Source organism: Chlorocebus sabaeus, chromosome 10, assembly GCF_047675955.1.
Source record: "Chlorocebus sabaeus isolate Y175 chromosome 10, mChlSab1.0.hap1, whole genome shotgun sequence".
Lineage (NCBI taxonomy): Eukaryota > Metazoa > Chordata > Mammalia > Primates > Cercopithecidae > Chlorocebus > Chlorocebus sabaeus.
The window spans coordinates 89,098,022-89,119,236 of NC_132913.1; the positions used below are offsets into that span (position 1 = coordinate 89,098,022).

The following is a 21,215-nucleotide window of genomic DNA, read 5'->3' on the forward strand; positions in this document are numbered from 1 at the left end:
TATTTAAAGAATTTGGTAACTTTTAGCAAACTAGAACATTTAATTATTCAGAACAAATATTTACATTCTGAATACATGGATACTTGCCGTTTTTGTTCAATTCCTTTCAGAAAGCAACTGACATGTGGAAATGAAGACCAGCATAAAACTGATTTAAAAATTAACTGTATGTAGTTACATGCACAGATTAAAGTATGCTCCTTGATATTTTAACAACGAAGGCACAGCTCAAACAAACCATTATCTAGAATTAAACTCAAGAAAGTCGTAGTTAATTAGGAAGTTTTGCTGCAGGAATTAGTAGATTTTTTTAGGTCCAAATGCTAAGCAATGCTTGTGGGAGCTACTGGTCAAGTTAAAGAAGAAAGGCAGATGAAGAAAAGCAGGAGAAAAGAAGAAAAAAAAAGAAAAGAAAAGGAAAAAGAAGGTGAAAAAGAGAAAATTTTAAAAAGGAGAAAAAGAGAGAAAAAGAGAGAGAAATGAACAAGTACATCTGTAACTTCTCTTTCAGCATTTCAAAAATGTTCTGCCATTTCCTTCTGGCTTCCAAGGTTTCTAATGAGAAATATGCAGTCATTTGAATTGCTGATTTCCCATTATTTTACTCTAGCTACTTTCAAGATCTTTGTCCATGAATTTTAATATGTGTCTATACATGGTTATCTCTGGTTTTTCCCAAGATGGGATTTGTTCAGCTACTTGAATCTGTAGGTTTCACATCTTTTACTAAACTTGAGATGTTTTCAACCATTATTTCTTCACAAAACGTTCCATCTCTCATTCTTTCTCCTTGTCTTTTCTTTTTTCTTTTCTTTTTCTTTTTTTTTTTTTTTTTGAGACGGAGTTTTGCTATTTTTGCCCAGGCTGGAGTGCAATGGCGCTATCTCAGCTCACTGCAACCTCTGCCTCCGAGTTCAAGCGATTCTCCTGCCTCAGCCTCCTAAGTAGCTGGGATTACAGGTACATGCCGCCACGCCTGGGCTAATTTTGTGTTTTTAGTAGATACGGGGTTTCACTATGTTGGCCAGGCTGGTCTCGAACTCCTGACCTCAGGTGATCTGCCTGCCTCAGCCTCTCAAAGTGCTGGGATTACAGGTGTGTGCCACCATGCTCAGTCCATTCTTTCTCCTTTTCTTCTGGAATTCTAAGGAAACAAATTTAGACCCACAAGTCCCTGAGGCTGTGTTCACTTTTTTTTTTTTCTCATGTTTTCTCTCTCGGTTGTTTGGATTTGATAATCCATATTGATCTATCTTCAGGTTCACCGACTCTTCCATTGCCACCTCTATTCTGCCACTGAGTTCATACAGTAAGTTATTTTGCTTAGTGTAATTTTCAAACCCAAAATTTTGATTTGGCTCTTCTTTATATCTTCTGTTTCTTTGCTGATACATTTGTTCTAATATTTATTTCAAGGGTGTTTGCGATTGCACATGTGAGCATTTTATAATAGCTGCCTTAAAGTTCTTGTCAGACAACTTCAACATCTATGTCATCTGTTGATATTTATTGATTTTCTTTCCTGAAATAAATTGAGACTTTCATGGTTCTTTCATTGCTGAGTAATTTTGGTTAATGTCTTGGATATTTTGAGCATTATAAAACTCTGGGTCTTGTTTATATCCTATGGAGAATGTTGACATTCATAAAAGAGTAAACATAGCAGGTTTGAAACTGTTATCTTTAGAAGGACCTGGGCTAGGTGCCGTGGCTCACGCCTGAAATCCCAGCACTTCTGTGAGACCGAGGCAGGATTCCTTGAGGCCAGGAGTTCGAGACTGGCCTGGATAATATAGCAAGACCCTGTCTCTATTTATAAAAATGAAATAAAATAAAAAGGAACTGCTTCTAAGGTTGACCCTTGGCCGATACTTGGGAATTAAGCTTCGTATAAGTTCCGTATACTGACAAAGGTGTTTTGCTGTCCTTAGATTAACAATGTGATTTATGTTGAACATCTGCTTTCCTGTAAGCTGGGACTGTGGAATTTGGCAACTGCCAGGCACAGGGTGCCTATGTGACCCGCTCCCAGTATAAAGCTGGGCATTGCGTCTCTAGTGGGCTTCCCTGGGCAGAAACAGGAGACACGTGTGGCTGCACTTTGCTGCAGGGAAAACTGTTGTGTGTGACTCACCCCAGAAAGGAGAGATCATGGGAAGCTTACACATGGATTCCTCCAGACTCTACCTGTGTCTTTTTCCCTTATGACCTGGTTGTGCGTCCCTACTGTGTTGCTGTAATCTTACCTGTGAGTACAACTATATGCTGAGTCTTGTGAATTCTTCCAGCAAATCACTGAATGTGTAAGTGATATTGACAATCCCTAAAACAGCAGATATTTTTGCTTTAGTTTCCTGTGGGCCATGAAGCTGATGCCAGTTCACTTCTCAAAGCCTTTGCATCCTTTCTGGGTTTGTTCTGTGAGTGTACAACTTAATGACCGCTCTGGGACCTGAGTGGTCTACCTATGAGCTTGGTTCTCAAACTCTTTGGTACTAATTAGGATCAAATCCTTACATGTGCAGGTCTAGCATGAACCCAGGAGTTCACAAACAATTTTATGGGCTTGTTTCCCAGAGCTCCTCTCTCCATCACATCCCCAGTATTTTCTGGGTCTCAGGCACCCCTTTTAGGGTCCTCTGGCCAAAAACTGTCCACTTCTGTGACTGTGCCACATCTAGGGACAGATGGTGGGAGAACAGACAACAAAGTCAAAAATGCAGTGGGGTTGGGGCTTGGACTTCTCTTGACCTAAGGAGCCACCAAAGGGGGAAGAAGATTCCACTCTCTTGGAGTTTTGACTTTTACAAGTTTCCTGTTCATGCCTGCTCTAGTTGCTGCCATTACCACCCCTGCCACAGAAGGTCCTGGAGGCTTGGGCATGAGAAAATGGAGAAAAAAGAAAGAAAACTGAGTATGTATCAACCACTCTGAATTTCAGGAGTCCCTTTGTCATTCCTTGAGCCAGAACCAGAGGGATTTTTTCTGTGTCCCTGTCTGTCTGCACCACAGTCCTTGCTTTCACGTTTCATGCTGCACTGAGTTCTGGCTGAGGGATATTGGAGCAAAACATCAAGTAAACTCATCACTGGTTTTGTGGTACTTTGAATTCAGGTATTCTTCCTCAATCTACTTATTGATATAGACTTTTCAGAGTTCATAAATAACTGTCCATGTATTCTATTCAGGTTTAATAGTTGAGTTCAACAGAAGATAAAGAAAGTGTGTTTTAATCCCTCTTACCCAGAAGCAGAAGTACATCATTAACTTTTAAATTAAATGTAGTGAGCCTTGACTACTTACTGGTCTTAAGTTTCATCTTCCTAACATGCCCTGCTCTATGTTGAGCAGGCGTTCACTCACCTGTCTCTGTGTTGGCGCCGACTGGTGGTCAAGGCCACAGCAATATTGTCCCATGCTTTCCAAACTTCCCCTTGGCCTGGGCCCTCACAGCCCAGTTGGCGCCAACATTCATCAAACACCGCTTTCCACTTCTCATCAGCTGGCACTGCCAGGTTTCCTAGCTTCCTGCTAATAAAGTCATATCAACCTTTTATTAATCATTTCTTTCGTGCAAAATCGTTCCAAAGAACAGAAACTTTCTAACATACAACTGAGAATGCTTTTTTTGTGACCAAAACTGCCAAGACTGATGGTAATTCTATTTTTAAAACACAAAATGAAAATTTTTAAGGACTGTTTTTTAGCTAATTATTGCTTTCTGGATATTAAAGTGTATGGAATATTAAGTACAAAGCAAACCAATTGACTCTGCCTCCTATAATTCCACAGAATTAATTTTTAAAAATTGATTCCTGGCCAGGTGCGGTGGCTCATGTCTGTAATCCTAGCACTCTGGGAGGCCAAGGCAGGCGGAACACCTGAGGTCGGGAGTTCAAGACCAGCCTGGCCAACATGGTGAAACTCTGTCTCTATTAAAAACACAAAAAATTGGCTGGGCATGGTGGCTCACGCCTGTAATCCTAGCACTTTGGGAGGCCAAAGGGGGTGGATCACCTGAGGTCAGGAGTTCAAGGCCAGCCTGGCCAGCATGGCAAAACCCCATCTCTTTTAAAAATACAAAAATTAGCTGGGCATGGTGGTGCATGGTGCATGCCTGTAATCCCAGCTACTCAGGAGGCTGGGGCAGGAGAATGGCTTGAACCCAGAAGGCGGAGGTTGCAGTGAGCCAAGATCGCGCCACTGCACTCCAGCCTGAGTGACAGAGCGACACTGCATCTCAAAAAAAAAAAAAGAAATTAGCCAGGCGAGCTGGCCCATACCTGTAATCCCAGCTACCCGGGAGGCTGAGGCAGGAGAATCGCTTGAATCTGGGAGGTGGAGGTTGCAGTGAACTGAGATCATGCCACTGCACTCCAGCCTGGGCGACAAAGTGAGACTCTGTCTCAGAAAAAAAAAAAAAAATTAAAAATTTAAAAAATAATAAATAAAAATAAAAACTGATTCCTGTTAGAACAAGGACTTTCTGAACCTTGCACATCTTATAATGAGAATTTAAAATGCATTTCATACTGGGTTCTAAAATACTCTAAGAATAAACATGGTACAGAAAACATATCCTTAGGAACAAAAAAAAACTGAGGTGCTACCAAATATAATGATAAAATTAAAGCTGTAATCAATAAAGAAAAATAGACATATGCCAAAAACTGTCCACTTCTGTGATTGTGCCACATCTAGGGACAGATGGTGGGAGAACAGAGAACAAAGTAAAAAATGCAATGGGGTTGGGCATAATATACTTAGATTTTGCCTTTTTTCCTTCATATATGCAGATTTTACTATTCCACTTGGTGGGTGGGTGTGTGTATGTATATGTTCTTTACTTTTCAAAATCAAGTTGTGTACAGATTCCATTTCAGAATGATCTTTCAGGCTGGGCACAGTGCCTCACACCTGTAATCCCAGCACTTTGAGAGGCCAAAGTGGGCAGATCACTTGAGGTCAGGAGTTCGAGACCAGCCTGGCCAACATGGTGAAACCTTGTCTCTACTAAAAATACAAAAAATTAGCCGGGCATGGTTGTGTGCACCTATAGTCCCAGCTACTTGGGAGGGTGAGGCAGGAGAATCGCTTGAACCTGGGAGATAGACACTGCAGTGAGCCGAGATGGCACCACCATACTCCAGCCTGGATGACAGACTGAGACTCCATCTCCAAAAAAAAAAAAAAAAACACTCTCTCACACGTGGAACTTTCCTTTTAAACATCCATGCTTTAAGGCTTATCATCTAAACCAAGACTATAGGCAAGACTATAGATTTAGTCATCTAAAGTAGTGTCAGTTGACAATTCAAGGCGGTTACATCTTGTTTAAAAAAAAAAAAAAAAAAAAAAAGACGACGACTTTGGCCAGATGCAGTGGCTCATACCTGTAATCCCAGCACTTTGGGAGGCTGAGGCAGGAGGATCGCTTAAGCTCAGGTTCAAGACCAGCCTGAGCAAGAGCAAGATCCAGTCTCTAGAAAAATTAGAAAAATTAGAAAAATTAGCCACGCATGGTAGTGGGTGCCTGTAGTCCCAGTTACTTGGGAGGCTGAGGCGGGAGGATCACATGAACCCAGAAGGTCAAGGCTGCAGTGAGCCATGATCACGCCACTGCAGTTCAGCCTGGTGACAGAGTGACACCCTGTCTCAAAAAATAAAAATAAAAATAAAATAAAAAAGAAGACTTTAAGAACTTGATTTTGCTTTTAAAATATTAACCAGCTTTGATAAAAGCAAGACAACTCCAAACATTCAATAATTCATCCAGAATTAACACTAGTTACTCACAAAACTTTAGGTCTGTCTTTATCACTCTCATACAGACTAGGTTTGAAGTAGGTTCCAGTGATTTTTATCCCAGATCCCCATTCTCCACTAAAATAACCTTCAATGTAGTCTCCATTTGGCATAGTCAGTGTTCCCTAGGTAAAGTCAGAGAATAAAATGTGGGGTTAGAGGAAATATATTCAATATTTATTTATTTATTTGGAGACAGTCTTACTCTATTGCCCAGGCTGGAGTGCAATGGTGCGATCCTGGCTCACTGCAACCTCTGCTTCCTGGGTTCAAGTGATCCTCCTGCCTCAGCCTCCCAAGTAGCTGGGATCACAGGCGCCCGCCACCATGCCCAGCTAAGTTTTTGTGTTTTCAGTAAAGACGGGGTTCCACCATGCTGGCCAGGCTGGTCTCGAATTCCTCACCTCAAGTGATTCACCCACCTTGGCCTCCCAAAGTGCTGGGATTACAGGCAAGAGCTACCACACCCAGCCCTCAATTTTTAAAATTAAGAGTAAAAAAGCACTAAATGGTTGTTTTCCTTTTTAACTTGCTCTTTACCAGTCTCTAACTCTTTAAATCTCAAACAAAATATGGGCACATGAATGTCTCGAAGAGTATATGAAAATAATCCATGGGTAAAAGAAAAAAACACACACACAGGGAAAACTCGAAAATATTTTGAACTGTATAAAATGACCATACAATATATTAAAATATAGGGGATGATGTAAATTACAAGCAGTGCTTAGAGGGAAACTTATAGCTGGTAACACCTATCTTTTCAGGAAGATCTTGAATCAGTAATGTAAAATTTCACATAATAAAATTACAAAAGGAGAAACAAACTAACAACCTAAATCCAAAGCAAGAAAGAGGAGGGAAATGATAAAGATTAGTGCAAAAATCAGTAGATGAGATAGAAAACAAAAAATAAAGAAAAATCAATGAAACTAAAAGTTGCTTCTTTGAAAAGATACACAAAATTGACATTTAACTACATTAATCAAGCAAAAAAGAGAAAACAAAAGTTTATAAAATCAAGAGTGAAACAGGTTATTACTACCAGCCTATAGAATTAAAAAAGTTAGAAGGTGCTATGTTTTGAAAGTGTCTCCTCTAAAATCTGTACTGAAATTTAAACCCCATTGTGATGGTTGTAAGAAGTGGGGCCTTTTGGGAAGTGATTAAGGACAGTGTCCTTATGAATGGAGCAGTGCCTTAGAAAATGGCCAGAGGGTTGGGCGCGGTGGCTCACGCCTGTAATACTAGCACTTTGGGAGGCCGAGGTGGGTGGATCACAAGGTCAGGAGTTCGAGACCAGCCTGACCAACATGGTGAAGCCCCGTCTCTACTAAAAATACAAAAATTAGCTGCGCATGATGGCACGCGCCTGTAATCCCATCTACTCAGGAGGCTGAGGCAGAAGAATCGCTTGAACCCAGAAGGTGGAGGTTGCAGTGAGTGGAGATCGTGCCACTGCACTTCAGGCTGGGTGACAGAGCAAGACTCTATCTCAAAAGAAAAAAAAACAAAAAGAAAAGTGCCAGAGGGAACTATCTTAGGCCTTTCTGACCTTCCATCTTTTGCTATGTGAGGACTCAGCCAAGAAGGCCTTCATCAGACAGGGAATGCTGTTGCCTTGATCTTGGACTTCTCAGCTTGCAAAATTATGAAGAAATAAATTTCCCAGTCTATGATATTTTATTATAGCATCACAAACATGTGAAAACAGAATGGAATACTAAGAGAACAGCTTTATGCTAACTAAGTAGATAACATAGAGAAATAGAAAAATTCCTAGGAAGACAAAAAGTACCAAAACTGACTCAATGAGAAATAGAAAATCTAAATAGACCTAAAGCAAGTAAAAAAACTGAGTTAGAAATTAAAAATTTTCTCACAAAGTAATGCTTAGGCCCAGAAGACTTCATTGGTGAATTCTCCCAAACATTCAAAGAAGAAATAATAACAAAGCTTCGCAAACTTTCAGAAAACAGGGGAGGAGGGAACACTTCCCAACTCGTTCTATGAGGCCAGAATTATCCTGATATCAAAGACAGACAAAGACATCACAATAAAAGAAAACTACAGACCATTACCTCTCACAAATATGAATGCAAAAATCCTCAACAAAATATTGGCATTAAATCCAGCAACATCAACATATAAAAAAATTATACACCATGACCAAGTACAATTCATCCCAGGAGGGCAAGGTTGGTTTAACATCAGAAAAGCAACCAATATAATACACCATATTAGTAGAATAAATGATAAAAACCACACGATCATCTCAACAGACAATGGAAAAGCACTTTAACAAAAATGCTTTTCAGCCAGGCATGGTGGCTCATGCCTGTAATCCTAGCACTGTGGGTGGATTGCTTCAGCTCAGGAATTTGAGACCAGCTTGGGCAACATAGCGAAACCCTGTCTCTAAAAAACAAAAAAAAACAAAAAAAAATTAGCCAGGCATGGTGGCATGTGCCTGTAGTCCCAGTTATTTGGGGGGCTGAGGAGGGAGGATTACTTGAGCCCAGGAGGTTGAGACTGCAGGGAGCTGAGATCACACCACTGCACTCCAGCCTGGGTGACAAAGTGAGACCCTATCTCAAAAAAAAAAGCTTTTCTCTAAAATAGAAAACAATGTAAAGATGTCCAATCTTAATATTTTCTATTCAACATTCCACAGGAGACTCTACCCAGTGCAACTGGACAAGAAAAATAAATAAAAGCCTTCCATATTATAAAGAAAGCAGCAAAAATCTATTTACTTGTAGGTGACATGATTCTGTATGCAAGAAATCCTAAGAAATACACACACACACACACAAACACACACACAAATACTAACACTAATAAACAAATTCAGCAAGATTTCAGGATACAAGAACAAAATACAAAATCAACTGCATTTTTTTTATTATAGCAATGAACAATCTGAAAATGAAATTAAGAAAACAATACTTTACAATAGCACCAATAAAATACTTAGAAATAAATTTAACCAAAGAAAGGCAAGATGTGTACACTGAAACCTAGAAAACATTGCCAAGAGAAATTAAAGATCTAAATAGACTGTGAGATGTTCTATGATCATGGGTTGGAAGAGTCAACATTATTAATACGGCAATTCTCCCCAAATTGATCTATAGATTCAATGCAATCTCTATCAAAATCTTAGCAAGGTTTATTGCAGAATCTTGATAAGCCAGTCCTAAAATGTATATGAAAAGGCAAAGAATCTAGATTCGCCAGAACAATTCTGAAGAACAAATTTGGAGGACTTATATTCCTGATTTCACAACTTACTAGGAATCAACAGTAATCAAGATGGTGTGGTATTAACACAAGGAGAGATATGTTGATCAGTGAAATATAACTGAGAGACCAGAAATAAACACATTTTCTGGTCAACAAAGGTGCCAAGATTCAACGGGAAAAGGTGCTGGGAAATTTGGATAGCCATATGCAAAAATATTAATTTGGACACATAACTCAACCCATATACAAAAGTTATCTTAAAATCAATCACAGACCTAAATATAAAAGGCAAAACTATAAAATTTTTATTTTTTATTTTTTATTTAGACGGAGTCTCACTCTGTCGCCCAGGCTGGAGTATAGTGCTGGGATCTCGGCTCACTGCAAACTCCACCTCCCGGGTTCACGCCATTCTCCTGCCTCGGACTCCCGAGTAGCTGGGACTACAGGTGCCCGCCATCACACCTGGCTAATTTTTTGTATTTTTAGTAGAGATTGGGGTTTCACCGTGTTTGCTAGGATGGTCTTGATCTCCTGACCTCGTGATCTACCCGCCTCGGCCTCCCAAAGTACTGGGATTATAGGAGTGAGCCAAAAGGCAAAGACTTCTTAGACATAACATCAAAAGCATAATTCATAAAATTTTTTATAGAGTTCGTTAAAATGAAAAACTTTTCTATTTCAAAAGACACCATTAAGAAAATAAAAGACAAGTCACAGACTGCAAGAAAATATTTACAAATCATATCTGATAAAGGACATGTATCCAGAATACAGAAAGAACCCTTATAATTCATACAAGAGTACAAACAAAATTTTATAAATAGGCCAAAGATCTGAACAGACATTTCATCAAAGAAGATATATGAATCACTAATAAGTATGTTCTACATCATTAGTCACTAGGGAAATGCAAATGAAAACCAGGATATACCACTTCATACCCATTGGAATGGTTGTAAGAAAAAAAGACTGAAAATAAGAAATATTTTTTGATATGGAGAAATTAGTATCCTCATTGATATGGAGAAATTAGTATCCTCACACATTGCTGATGGGAATGTAAAATGGTACAGACATTTTGGAAAAAAGTTTGACAGTTTCTTAATACGTTAAACATCAATTTACCATAAAACCCAGCAATTACACTCTAGGCATCTACTTGAGAAATGAAAATGAAAATATATGTCTACACAAGAAACTGCATTTGAAAGTTTATGGCAGCATTATTCACAATAGTCTTAAGTTGGAAATAACTCAATGCCCATCAACTGGTAAAAGAATAAACAAAATGTAGTTTTGGAAAACTATTCAGTCATAAAAAGGAACAAATACTATACATGCCACAATATGGAAAAAACAAAAACATTATGCTAAGTGTAGGAAGCCACATAGAGGAGATTGCATGTATGATTCCATTTATACAAAAGGCCAGAAAAGGCAAATCTATAGAATGATTAAGAGTGATTAGTGCTTGGCTGGGATTGGTGGTGGAAATGGAAGTCACTGAACGAGCAGAAGGGATTTTCTTGGGTGACGGAAATGTTCTGAAACTGGATTGTGGTGGTAGTTTGTACAGCTATGCTGACTAAAAATCACTGAAATGTGCACTTGAAAGGGATGAATTTTATGGATATATAAATCAGCTATTTTTAAAGTCAAAAAAATTAGTAAAAGAATTTATTAGAGAGAAAAAGAAGAAAGCTAGTTTCCAACCTTTCCACTAAGAGTCCAGTCATCTGAAAATTCTCCCTCATAGATAGTATCATCTTCGGAAAGCAAAACTCCATTTCCCTATAAGAAGAAACAAGAGAAAAATTATAACACATAAAATAGAGTAACTTAAGAGTGCATGCAGTCATATCCCCAAAGCCTTATGGAATCTTAAAAGAAGGAAAATAGTACTAAGAAGGTAGAAACTAATCAAAAGATGACTTAGAAAGTTAGGGACAAAGGAGCTTTAACAAGTTAGTAATAACTACATGCAAATATTCCACTCACCATCATTTTATTAAGGTGAAAGTTGCCCTCATAGTATAATCCAAACTGGGTAACCACCACACCATTCCCTTGACACACATCATCTTGCCACATTCCCATATACTTTTCCCCCCTGCACAGAAATAAAAAGAAAAGAAAAAGCACTGAAGACAAGGATAAAGTAGGGAAAAGACAATTATCACATGGGAGATCCCAGGCATCAACCCTAGGCTGGTATAGATTCCATTTTTTTAGTTAAAGTAGTTAACTTTGTCTCCTCAAATATGGGACAAGGTGAGAGCAAAAGACATCTCACTCAGTAATGTTCTCTGAGGAATTTAATGTTGTGGTCTATCTGACACAGATCTGTATATATCCCAGGTAGTTACTTGATAACTTTAAAATATATAATTTTTAAAAAGAAGGCCTAGAATTCAACTCTAAATAATTTCATTTAAAATGTAATAAGCAGAATAAAATCTATGCACAGGTTTTTCTTACACAAAAGTTTGCTAACTTAAAAAGAAAGAGGCTGGGTGCGGTGGCTCATGCCTATAATCCCAGCACTTTGGGAGGCAAAGGCAGGTGGAACACTTGAGGCCAGGAGTTCGAGACCAGCCTGGACAATATGGCAAAACCTCATCTCTACCAAAAATACAAAAAATTAACTGGGTGTAGTGGTGTGTGCCTGTGGTCCCAGCTACTTGGTAGACTGAGGTAGGAGGATCCCTTGAACCCAGGAGGCAGACATTGCAGTGAGCTGAGATCGCACCACTCCAGCCTGGGTGACAGAGTGAGACCCTATCTCAAAAAATAAAAATAAATAAATAAAAGGGTTTGTCATAAAAGAAGGTTCATTTTTCACCTACTCAAACTCAAAGAAATCTTACTAATCTCCATGAAAAAGACAAAATAAGTATAAACTGCTTGTTAAATAATCATGGTGCTTAATCATTTGCTTAAACTGTGAGAAAAGAAAGAGAACACTGTACCTAGTGATATCATCAAAGACACCATATCCTGCTTTCTTATCCGTTACCCATTGGCCAATGAACATACTAGGAGAAGAGGACGTCAATTTCCCACTTCGTAGAAGGCCATGACCATGACGCATATTATCTTGGAAACAACCCTCAAACACTTCACCAGAAGCATAGCTGTGGTTGGAAAGAATGGATAATTATCACATGCACATTGAATTCTGATGCTCATTTTTACAAAGTTTAGAAAATCCAAAACCATACTCAGTCTCACTGGTAGCTATAATTATTTGTTTATATGATTATTTTTCACCAATTAAAAAAACCTTGTTTTTGAATGATTAAAGTTAAAAAGTTAAAGACACCATGGGTGGTATTTTGCATTAACATGGAAAAAAATGTGTTTTTAGTCTCCTATGGGAAAAAGAAATAATGAGTTTTTTGTAAGAGGGAAGAATAAAAGTTTTGTCCATTAGAATCAAGTAAATAAAAATAAGATAAATTTATAGATAAGACATATAGGAGTCTCTATGAGAAAATTATGATTTATAAGGTATATAAAATTTAGATAAGAACTAAATTTAATAATCCAGTATTTTCATCCTGTGATAGACGAGGGGTTGACCTTTAAAAGAAGATCACAGAGAGTTTCAATTTTATTTACTCCTCTAAATTTTATCTATAAGACTAAGCAAAACTTAAACCTTGGAAATTTTGACTATGCAAACATTCAGGTTTACATGGTTATATGAAAAACCAGCACCAGTCCAACAGTCTTTCCAATGTCATTACCTGTAGACTCCTTGACCACACATTTTTCCTTCTTTCCAGTGGCCCACATAATGGTCTTCTTTGTTAATTGCCTTGTTTGGGATTCTGTATTCTCCATACCTGCCACGAAAAAGAAAAAATAACAAAAGAATATGCATTTATGACATATTCACCTTTTGTGTGTGTATCGTGGTAAACATTTTAACAAGGAAGACAGAGAAAACATTCACCTGTAGGAGGAAAGGGTTAAAACAGCATCTTGGTTTAAGGTGAATCTATAACCTAAGCTGTTTGGCAAGAGGAGTGGGACATCAGCCCCACTACACTAAGATATGGTGTTTTAATACAAGTCCGGTGAAAAACAGAAGACCTGTGTCCTTCGCCTATCTCTGTCACTAATTACCTGCACCACCACGGAGTAAGCCCAGGTATCCAGCTCCTTTATTTAGATAATAAGAGGGGCAACTCAGTGGGTAAATGAGATGATCTAAAGTCTCTTCTCATTCTAACAATCTATTAAAAAGAGACTTTAACACATCATAAGAATTTACATGATCACACAGACACACAAAATCACCTACCCAACATTTTTTATACACTAAAATAAATTACTTCCTTAACATTATACAAAATACTGTCACAAACTAATCATGTAAATACATTTCTAGTGTTAGAAAACATGATAAATTTATTTTAAAAAGTCATTAGAACATCATTAGGATAATAGAGCACTTGGAAATTTTCTCCTTTAACATACCACAGAAATTAAAGATGACTTAAAACAACTGAAAGGAAAATTTTTCTATGTCCTTTGTGTAAAGGGGGACTACTGTCTCAATAGTCCTACCATTAACATTACCAAAGTTCTCAGTCTTCACAACTGAGAAATTATAGAAAACATAGCCCCATTTTAACAGATGGAAGGCTGTGTAATTTGAGGTCACACGGCTATCAAGGAAAATGACCTAGTCTAGGTAAATCAGAGGCTGTACCCCTCACTCCTGGCTCTCTTCATGATCATACATGTGCATTTCTGAAAAATAACAACAAAAATCTACTATTTGTTTGAAAAGCAGCTCTGCATACAAAATAACATAATTTATGACCTTACTGAACTTGAATTTACTATCATATTTTACACAATTTTCTTACCCATCTTCCAAGCCATTCCTGAACATGCCAGAATACATCTTTCCATCAGGCCACTTCAAAACCCCTCTGGAATGCGTAAGCAAAGAATAATGCATGTCAACTAATATTTCAGATAATCAATACTTTTTCTATCACGTGATGATCATCCTCACCCCAGGTATAAATCTTCAACATTTTCACCTGCCATGAGGCTTCCCTGAAAGCCAGCGTCCATCATAGGTGGCATCCTTTAGGCGAGGATCTTTGTAGAAAGTATATTTGGCACTGCGTGAAATGGGTGGTTCCTGTCTCTGAACACTGCTACCACTTCCGTAAGTGGGAAGATCAGACATCCCTCTCAAAGCCTGATCTACAGCTTGGCTTATAGCTCGCAGCCACTTTGTCTAGGAGCAAAAAGTAATGTCAATAAGCTTAAGGCAACAATTCATCAAGCATTGCTTTACACCCTGTTAGTTTTCTTTGGTGTGAATAAATTATTTGCGTCCCATGCTTTTCCTATTAATAGAGTAATATTGACTGGCTCTTGGATTTCTCTGCTATATGTTTAAAATTAAGTCACATTAAAAAAAAAACAAAACCAAGAACCTATAGTTTTGGCTTAATGAAGATTTATCAGACAGAACTGTGCATCATTAGTCAAGCAAGAACAATTTATATTTCTTCTTTATTACACAAGAGGCAGAAAGAGCCAGGGTGAAGATTGAAAGAAAATACCATAATGGACTAACCTTTTCCTGGGGTGTAGATGAAATGAGAGTGAACTGCTCCTCAGGTGTAGTTATCTTTAAGCCATTCCTAAAACGTTCACAAGGACAAATACCAGTAGGTTTAACAACCTGTCGTTACAGTATCAATCCTCAAATTTGAAAAGCAACCTCTTTATTTCAAGAGGAGCAGAAGTCAATTAATGTAAATGCTTGTTTGGTTTTGGGTCCCACCATGGTGGAAAGAACAAAGAATTCTCTGCTCTGTGTTGAACGATGGGGATGTGTGCAATGAAGATGCCTTTTCATCACCTGATCGTGACTTGCCATGATCTTTGCAACAGGCCATTTTATTATCAATAGACTACTTTACTGTCTAATGTGCTGGGAGGGGGGTCTCGTTATGCAGAATGGGGAGACTGTCTCCCAAGTCCTCCTGAGCCTTTTTTCACATTTAAGGAAGCAACCTGGGTAACAGACTTGGACGGGGTAGAGTGGGGAGGGGGGACACACTTACACACCACCAGCTTCTTCAGACAGTGGCTCTGCCCACAGCGTGGCCAGAGGGAAAACATGGTGTGTGGAGAACTGAAACAGAGAACATGGAGGCACTTTTATGAAAGCCCATGTAGACCTTGGGGTCTCTGCCCATATCCCCTTCATGTCATTAACCCACATGGGCCCTGCAGTCTCTGCTGCACAACCCCTTGAAATAGTTAAGTCCATGTAGGTGCCACCAATTCTGCCACATTGTCCCCATAACACAGCTAACCCAAAGGGCCTTGCCATCTCTGCTGCAGGGCCCCCTTCACATGGCTGACACTCATTCTCAAGCTGGAAACTTCAGAAGTTCTCTGAAATCCAGTGCATACACAAATCCATGCTGTAGCTGAACAGTCTCTTTTAGTCAACAGTTTCAGTAAAATCACACTAGTTTTGAACATAAACTGATAGTATAGTTAATAAGGATAGGATTCCACCTTTCAGGGATTCTTTTAAGGGTGACGAATCCAGCCTACCTGGGCATGGACCAGTGCATCATTAAAGAGAATGAACCAATTCACAGAAAACCTCCCAGCATGCTGCAGAGACAGGGCTCGGTTACTACTCTCACACAGCAGTCGACGCTCTGGCTTCCTCAAGGAGTCCTGGAATTAAAGACAAATATAATACTAAGTGAAACAATCAAAATCATTTTAACATGTAAAGAGAAAATAAAACAGACACAAATCACGTTTAAGGGAATTTGTTGGTCATAGCTTAGCTTGGTCTAAAAACTAAATTTATATGGGATCTAAACACTTCATAAAATTAGAGCTCAAAGGAGATTAAAAAGAAGACAAAAACAAACTAAAAGTGAGTAAGTCTCCAGAGAGGATTTCTAGAAATGAGAGAAGGTATTTAGAGTACCCATTGGTATGGTCCTTAGACATTTTAGGAAAGGGGTCATTAAAATGTTATTACCATAAACAAGTGAGGAACAGAGAAAATGATATCAATTGTTATCGAAACAGTTGCTGTTTGCTAGGGTAACAAATGACAATTGGCATGCCTTACCGTCATTTTTCCGGGGAAGGTCTTCCAGAAGCCCAGTGTGTATTCTGCTTCCTTCCTCTTCCTGCCGAGATGGAGAGCAAGACACTCATAACAAGAACTGGAATCCTGCAGTTTCTGATATTCTGGAGATGCCTACAGGGCAGAAATTAAAGAGGAGAAAAAAGAATATAAAATCATTATCCAGAATCAGTAGCCTCAGTCTGCTTTAGATATATAGTATTAAATGTAGGGGAAAATTTGGCCCAAGAGCATAAGTAGCACATTGCAGGAGACTGGGAAAAGGAGATTGGTTTTAGAAAAATTCTACTACATAAAAATACATATGAAATAGGGGAATAACTCAGGGGAGAGAGACAAAACCTGGCAGTTACTGAGGAGAGCAGCAGAGACCCCAGGATAGGGCAAGAGTTCTCAAATGTTTTGGTCTCGGGATCCCTTTATTTTTCTTATGTGGACTGTATCTATTGATATTTTACCATATTAGAACATAAAATTAAGAAATGTCAAAAGCTTTTACTAATTCACTTACAAAACTTTTTTAGTGGCAGGGCTCGGTGGCTCACGCCTATAATCTCAGCACTTTGGGAGGCCGAGGTGGGCAGATCATGAGGTCAGGGGATCAAGATCATCCTGGCTAACAGTGAAACTCTGTCTCTACTAAAAATACAAAAAATTAGCCGGGCGTGCTTGTGGGCACCTGTAGTCCCAGCTACTCGGGAGGCCGAGGCAGGAGAATGGTGTGAACCCAGGAGGCGGAGCTTGCAGTGAGCTGAGATGCGCACTCCAGCCTGGGCAACAGAGCAAGACTCCGTCTCAAAAAAAAAAAAAAAAAAAAAGTTTTTAGTGAGAAAAGTGTCAATGGTCCACATTTTTTCTAATCTCTTTATTATCTGGCTTTAAAAATGACAGCTGGACTTTTATATCAGCTTCTGCATTTACTGTGTTATATGTTGTTTGGTTAAAACCTATGAAGAAAATCTGGTCTTATAAAGGTATATATCTGAAATAGAGAGAAGCATTTTAATAGCCATTTCAAATGGATGTGGATATTTTCCTTTGATACTACATTAAAACTTGCTAAGTGGTAGATTCTTAAAGAGAGCTGCAATGTGGAATCTAAAACCACAGCCATGAGCTTTTTGTACGCTGAGATGTTAAAATCCAGAGGTTCATCGCGCTCTTTGAATGGGTCTTTTACCATCTATGACTTTGTACCATCTATGATTGTGGATTGGACATATAGAAAATACTGGTTGACTGAATTATGCAGATTTTCCAAATGTTGACATCTTTCTTCTACAACATCAAAAATCACAGGATCATAGAACCACCGATCTCAAGAGATAAAGTCCTAAGTATCAGGAAACTGTCACACTCACAGTGGTAGATTCATCTCTAACATTCTAATTTTTGCTTAAAAGTTGAGATTTTATGATTGGCAACAAATACTATCATTTGTTCCCTTTGAAATGACAGGTTCATTTACTCATTTCTGAGAAAATATCTGCCAATATCCAAATCTGAAAAATCAGTTTATCTGTCAATTGTCCTTTCAAGTTGAAAAAAAAAAAAAAAGGCAACCCATTTATTTCAACAGGAGCTCTCAACTCAACAATCACAATCATGCTTTTTCTTGAAAAACCACCACACTTCAGCATGCAGCAGAACTGCTTTACATGTACTTTGCACGTCACCACACGTAATAGGACATTCTTAAGTGAAATTGTATTTTAACTGCAAGCGCATGGCAATGAAGAATGCAATGACTACTAGTATAGTCTGGTGCCACTGCCTTGATTCCTACCAAAGAGCCAGCAGTTTTACCCACCTTAACTTCTGCACTATCAATGTAAATGACAACACAGTGGAAAAGGCAAATATCTTAGTACTATCATGAAAATAGTTTTGACCTTGTGAACCTCTTGAAATGGTCTTTGGAAGCCCCAGGGGTCTGCAAACCAAGCTTTGAGAACCAACTACTGGTGTAACTGCTATGCCATGTAGTGAGGGAGCAGAAGGTAAGATCGAAGGATGATCTCTCACATTCATGAGTTTACTTGCCACAATTGTGAGAGTCACTCATTTTCATTTTTTCCATTCACTTAAGAAACATTTAATGAGTATCTACCACATATGAAACATTCTGCTAGAATGCTAGGGAAAAAAAATAAGGCATGATCTTTGCACCATAATTAGGCAGACAAGATAGAAAAATGTACCAGAATAATGCAGTGGTTTTGTTAACAGGTTATATACCATAAAAGACAATCTAGAAAAGTAGGTTAAGAGAACAGATTCTGGAACCAGAGCCTGGATATGAATTGTAGCTCTGCCAGTTCTCAGCTGTGTCTCAATTCTCTCATCTGTAAAAGGCTGATGATGAAATAGGTATAATAATAATGCCTACTTCACTGAGTTGATGTGGGGATTAAATGAATACATACAACTTGCTTAGAACAGTGCCTGGCATATGGAATTCATTCAATAAATGTTAAGTATTATTATTTTTATATGGAGACATTTAAAAAATACATATATGTGTACACACACACGATGTCAAAGGTGTGCCTTAGACTTACTCAATTATAATGTATAGTGATGGAATACGGGCAGGTTTGTTTTGAAAAAGCTTCCACAGTTGATTTTGACCCCCTGTGATGAGGATAAGGGCCACTGATATAACATGAGAAGTGAATAATGGAAAGTGTTAGCAAAATAGAGTAAATAATCCGTCAGAGATGGATAGGGGAAAGAGAACCAATATAGTCAAAGAGGGCTTTATTTTCATGATAAAATGACTTTTGTCCCAGAATGAGGATGGGAGTGGGAGTGTTTCAGGAAGGAAATATAAAGCACATGAAAGCTACATCCAGGAAAACTGAACTCTGACTCTGAACAATTCTAAGCTGATCTGGTAGGAAACTTTTTTGTTGATTGAGGCCATGTTGGGGTGAAAGCTGTATCTCATTGGGATATTTGATAGGTCAAACCTTCACAGCTAAAGCTAGATCAGTTTAAAGATCTTGTAAGTCTTTTCTTTAGTCTAGTTTTAAAGTCAAAATCAGACTAAAGAAAAGACCTACAAGATCACAGTAGGCTCAACTGTAGAAAGCCTACATCAATCAGTTCCTGGGTCACTCTGAGGGGTGAAATCTGTTTAGATCAAGAGACAGACCCAGAGATTAAGAAGATTCTAAACCTATAAGGGGCCAGTATGTTGGCTCATGCCTGTAATCCCAGCACTTTGTGAGGCCGAGGCAGGCCAATCACTTGAGGTCAGGAGTTCGAGGCCAGCCTGGCCAACATGGTGAAACCCCATCTCTACTAAAAATACAAAAACAAAAAAGAAGTAGCCAGTGTCATGGCACATACCTGTAATCTCAGCTACTCAGGAGGCTGAGGCATGAGAATTACTTGAACCTGGGAGGTGGAGGTTGCAGTGAGCCAAGATTGCGCCACTGCACTCCAGCCCCAGTGACAGAACGAGACTCTGTCTCAAAAACAAACAAACAAACAAACAACAAAAAACCTATAAGAGACTTTGGAGTCATTATAATTTATCTAGAGCCTTTCAGGATAGAAACAAAATGAAACCACACATTTCGATGGTATTTGAAAGGTGAATGTCTCAGGACAAGCTTTAACATACATCTATATCCTAGTGTGGTGCTAACTTCCTAGGATTCCACCTAACTAGTTTTATATAGGAGTGGACTAGTTAACATTTGAGAAAATCCTGTAACACTGATTCCTCTCAGCATTTGCTAAGGTAACCTAAACACCTGGTATAAAGTCTAGCATGAATCCAGGCCAGTTAACACCCCTGCCTTACAGGTGTGTGCCCTTATACAGAAAACCAGGGCTTTGAAGAGCTCTGTTTAACTCATAGTCAGCATGCATCCAATAAATTTTGACAACTACTGAGTGAGTAACATCTGATAGAGTCTCAACTTTAGACAAAGTTTCATAAAATGAATACAGTTTATTCATCTTGATAAGGCCCTAAAAGGAAACTGAATCCACAGAAAACTCAATTTATCTACAGTCATACTTTCCTCTATCATTTCCCTGAAGAAAATTAAATTTAATTAGACACATGTAAATATTAAATTACTGGAGTTCCAGATCTTGTGGTGGCATAATCCATACAAACAACTATGATCCTTGGCTTTCCAAATGTCCAAAGAGGTATACATGGGAGCTTACCACTTCAAAACAAGTAGCAAGCTTTAGCAAAACTTTTGCATAATTATGAAGTCGTCTGATTGGCAAGAAAAACAAAGTATTCAGTATTTCCATCAACTGAGTGTTTTCATCATTCACTTCTGATAAATCTTGCAATAGCTCTTGGTTTTTATTTAGGAAATCACTAGAGGTAGAGGAAAACAAAATTAGTTAATCCTTTTTGAATTGGTAATATGCATGATATTAAATAAAACATTTCACTAGAAAGTACCTTTCAGAATGCACATTTTTTAGCTGCTATGAAAGTAGAAATACAATGAAATAAGCCAGATATAATTAAAAGAATTTCCCTATCTATATGATTTTTTAAGTATAAAAAGTAGCAAATGGTAGCAATACAAATGGTTAATCACAGGCTTGTGCCTATGTTCCAGGAAATGAATCATGCATCCCACAATTTAAGGTGAATAATCAGAGACCAGCTGACACCATTACCTGTTAATTTCAAAGCCAAAAGTCACAGCAATAAATAGCAAGACTAATTGCTCTAGGCAGCTGTGCTAAATAGAAACACTGGAAGAAAAGCGAAGCTCCTTGCTCCAACAGAATTAGTGTGGATATTAAAACACTTCTAATTTCTTCTTTTTTCCTTCAATTATGAGTTTATTATAGGAAAGTAATAAAAAGCTGAAAGAACTAGTATTACAGTTAACAAGAAACAATAAAGATGATTATATGTGACGATTTCAATGCTGAGATCTTCAAAAGCATTTCAAACTGAAGCCAAAAATTAGTTTTTAATATTCAGTTTTTTATAAATTCATCGTTAAAATTT

The 21,215-nt window shown here is 38.3% G+C and overlaps 1 protein-coding gene across 7 annotated transcripts in view; it reads right to left on the reverse strand.

Annotated features, from left to right (window-relative positions):
- ALS2 (alsin Rho guanine nucleotide exchange factor ALS2) overlaps positions 1 to 21,215 on the reverse strand; it is an 80,199-nt gene that overhangs the window by 11,699 nt on the left and 47,285 nt on the right. For 5 of the 7 annotated variants that reach the window (XM_007965859.3, XM_038001741.2, XM_007965864.3 and 2 more), the window contains 13 exons: positions 20,402 to 20,564; positions 16,196 to 16,327; positions 15,658 to 15,786; positions 15,156 to 15,226; positions 14,663 to 14,729; positions 14,115 to 14,317; positions 13,935 to 14,000; positions 12,804 to 12,902; positions 12,024 to 12,188; positions 11,053 to 11,164; positions 10,768 to 10,845; positions 5,797 to 5,930; positions 3,364 to 3,531 (listed from right to left, as the gene is read on the reverse strand). In XM_007965859.3, the coding sequence (XP_007964050.3) occupies positions 3,364 to 3,531; positions 5,797 to 5,930; positions 10,768 to 10,845; positions 11,053 to 11,164; positions 12,024 to 12,188; positions 12,804 to 12,902; positions 13,935 to 14,000; positions 14,115 to 14,317; positions 14,663 to 14,729; positions 15,156 to 15,226; positions 15,658 to 15,786; positions 16,196 to 16,327; positions 20,402 to 20,564 (1,587 nt within the window). The remainder of the gene's footprint in view (positions 1 to 3,363; positions 3,532 to 5,796; positions 5,931 to 10,767; positions 10,846 to 11,052; positions 11,165 to 12,023; positions 12,189 to 12,803; positions 12,903 to 13,934; positions 14,001 to 14,114; positions 14,318 to 14,662; positions 14,730 to 15,155; positions 15,227 to 15,657; positions 15,787 to 16,195; positions 16,328 to 20,401; positions 20,565 to 21,215) is intronic. The other 2 variants (XM_007965862.3, XM_073019936.1) reach the window with 1 other exon arrangement.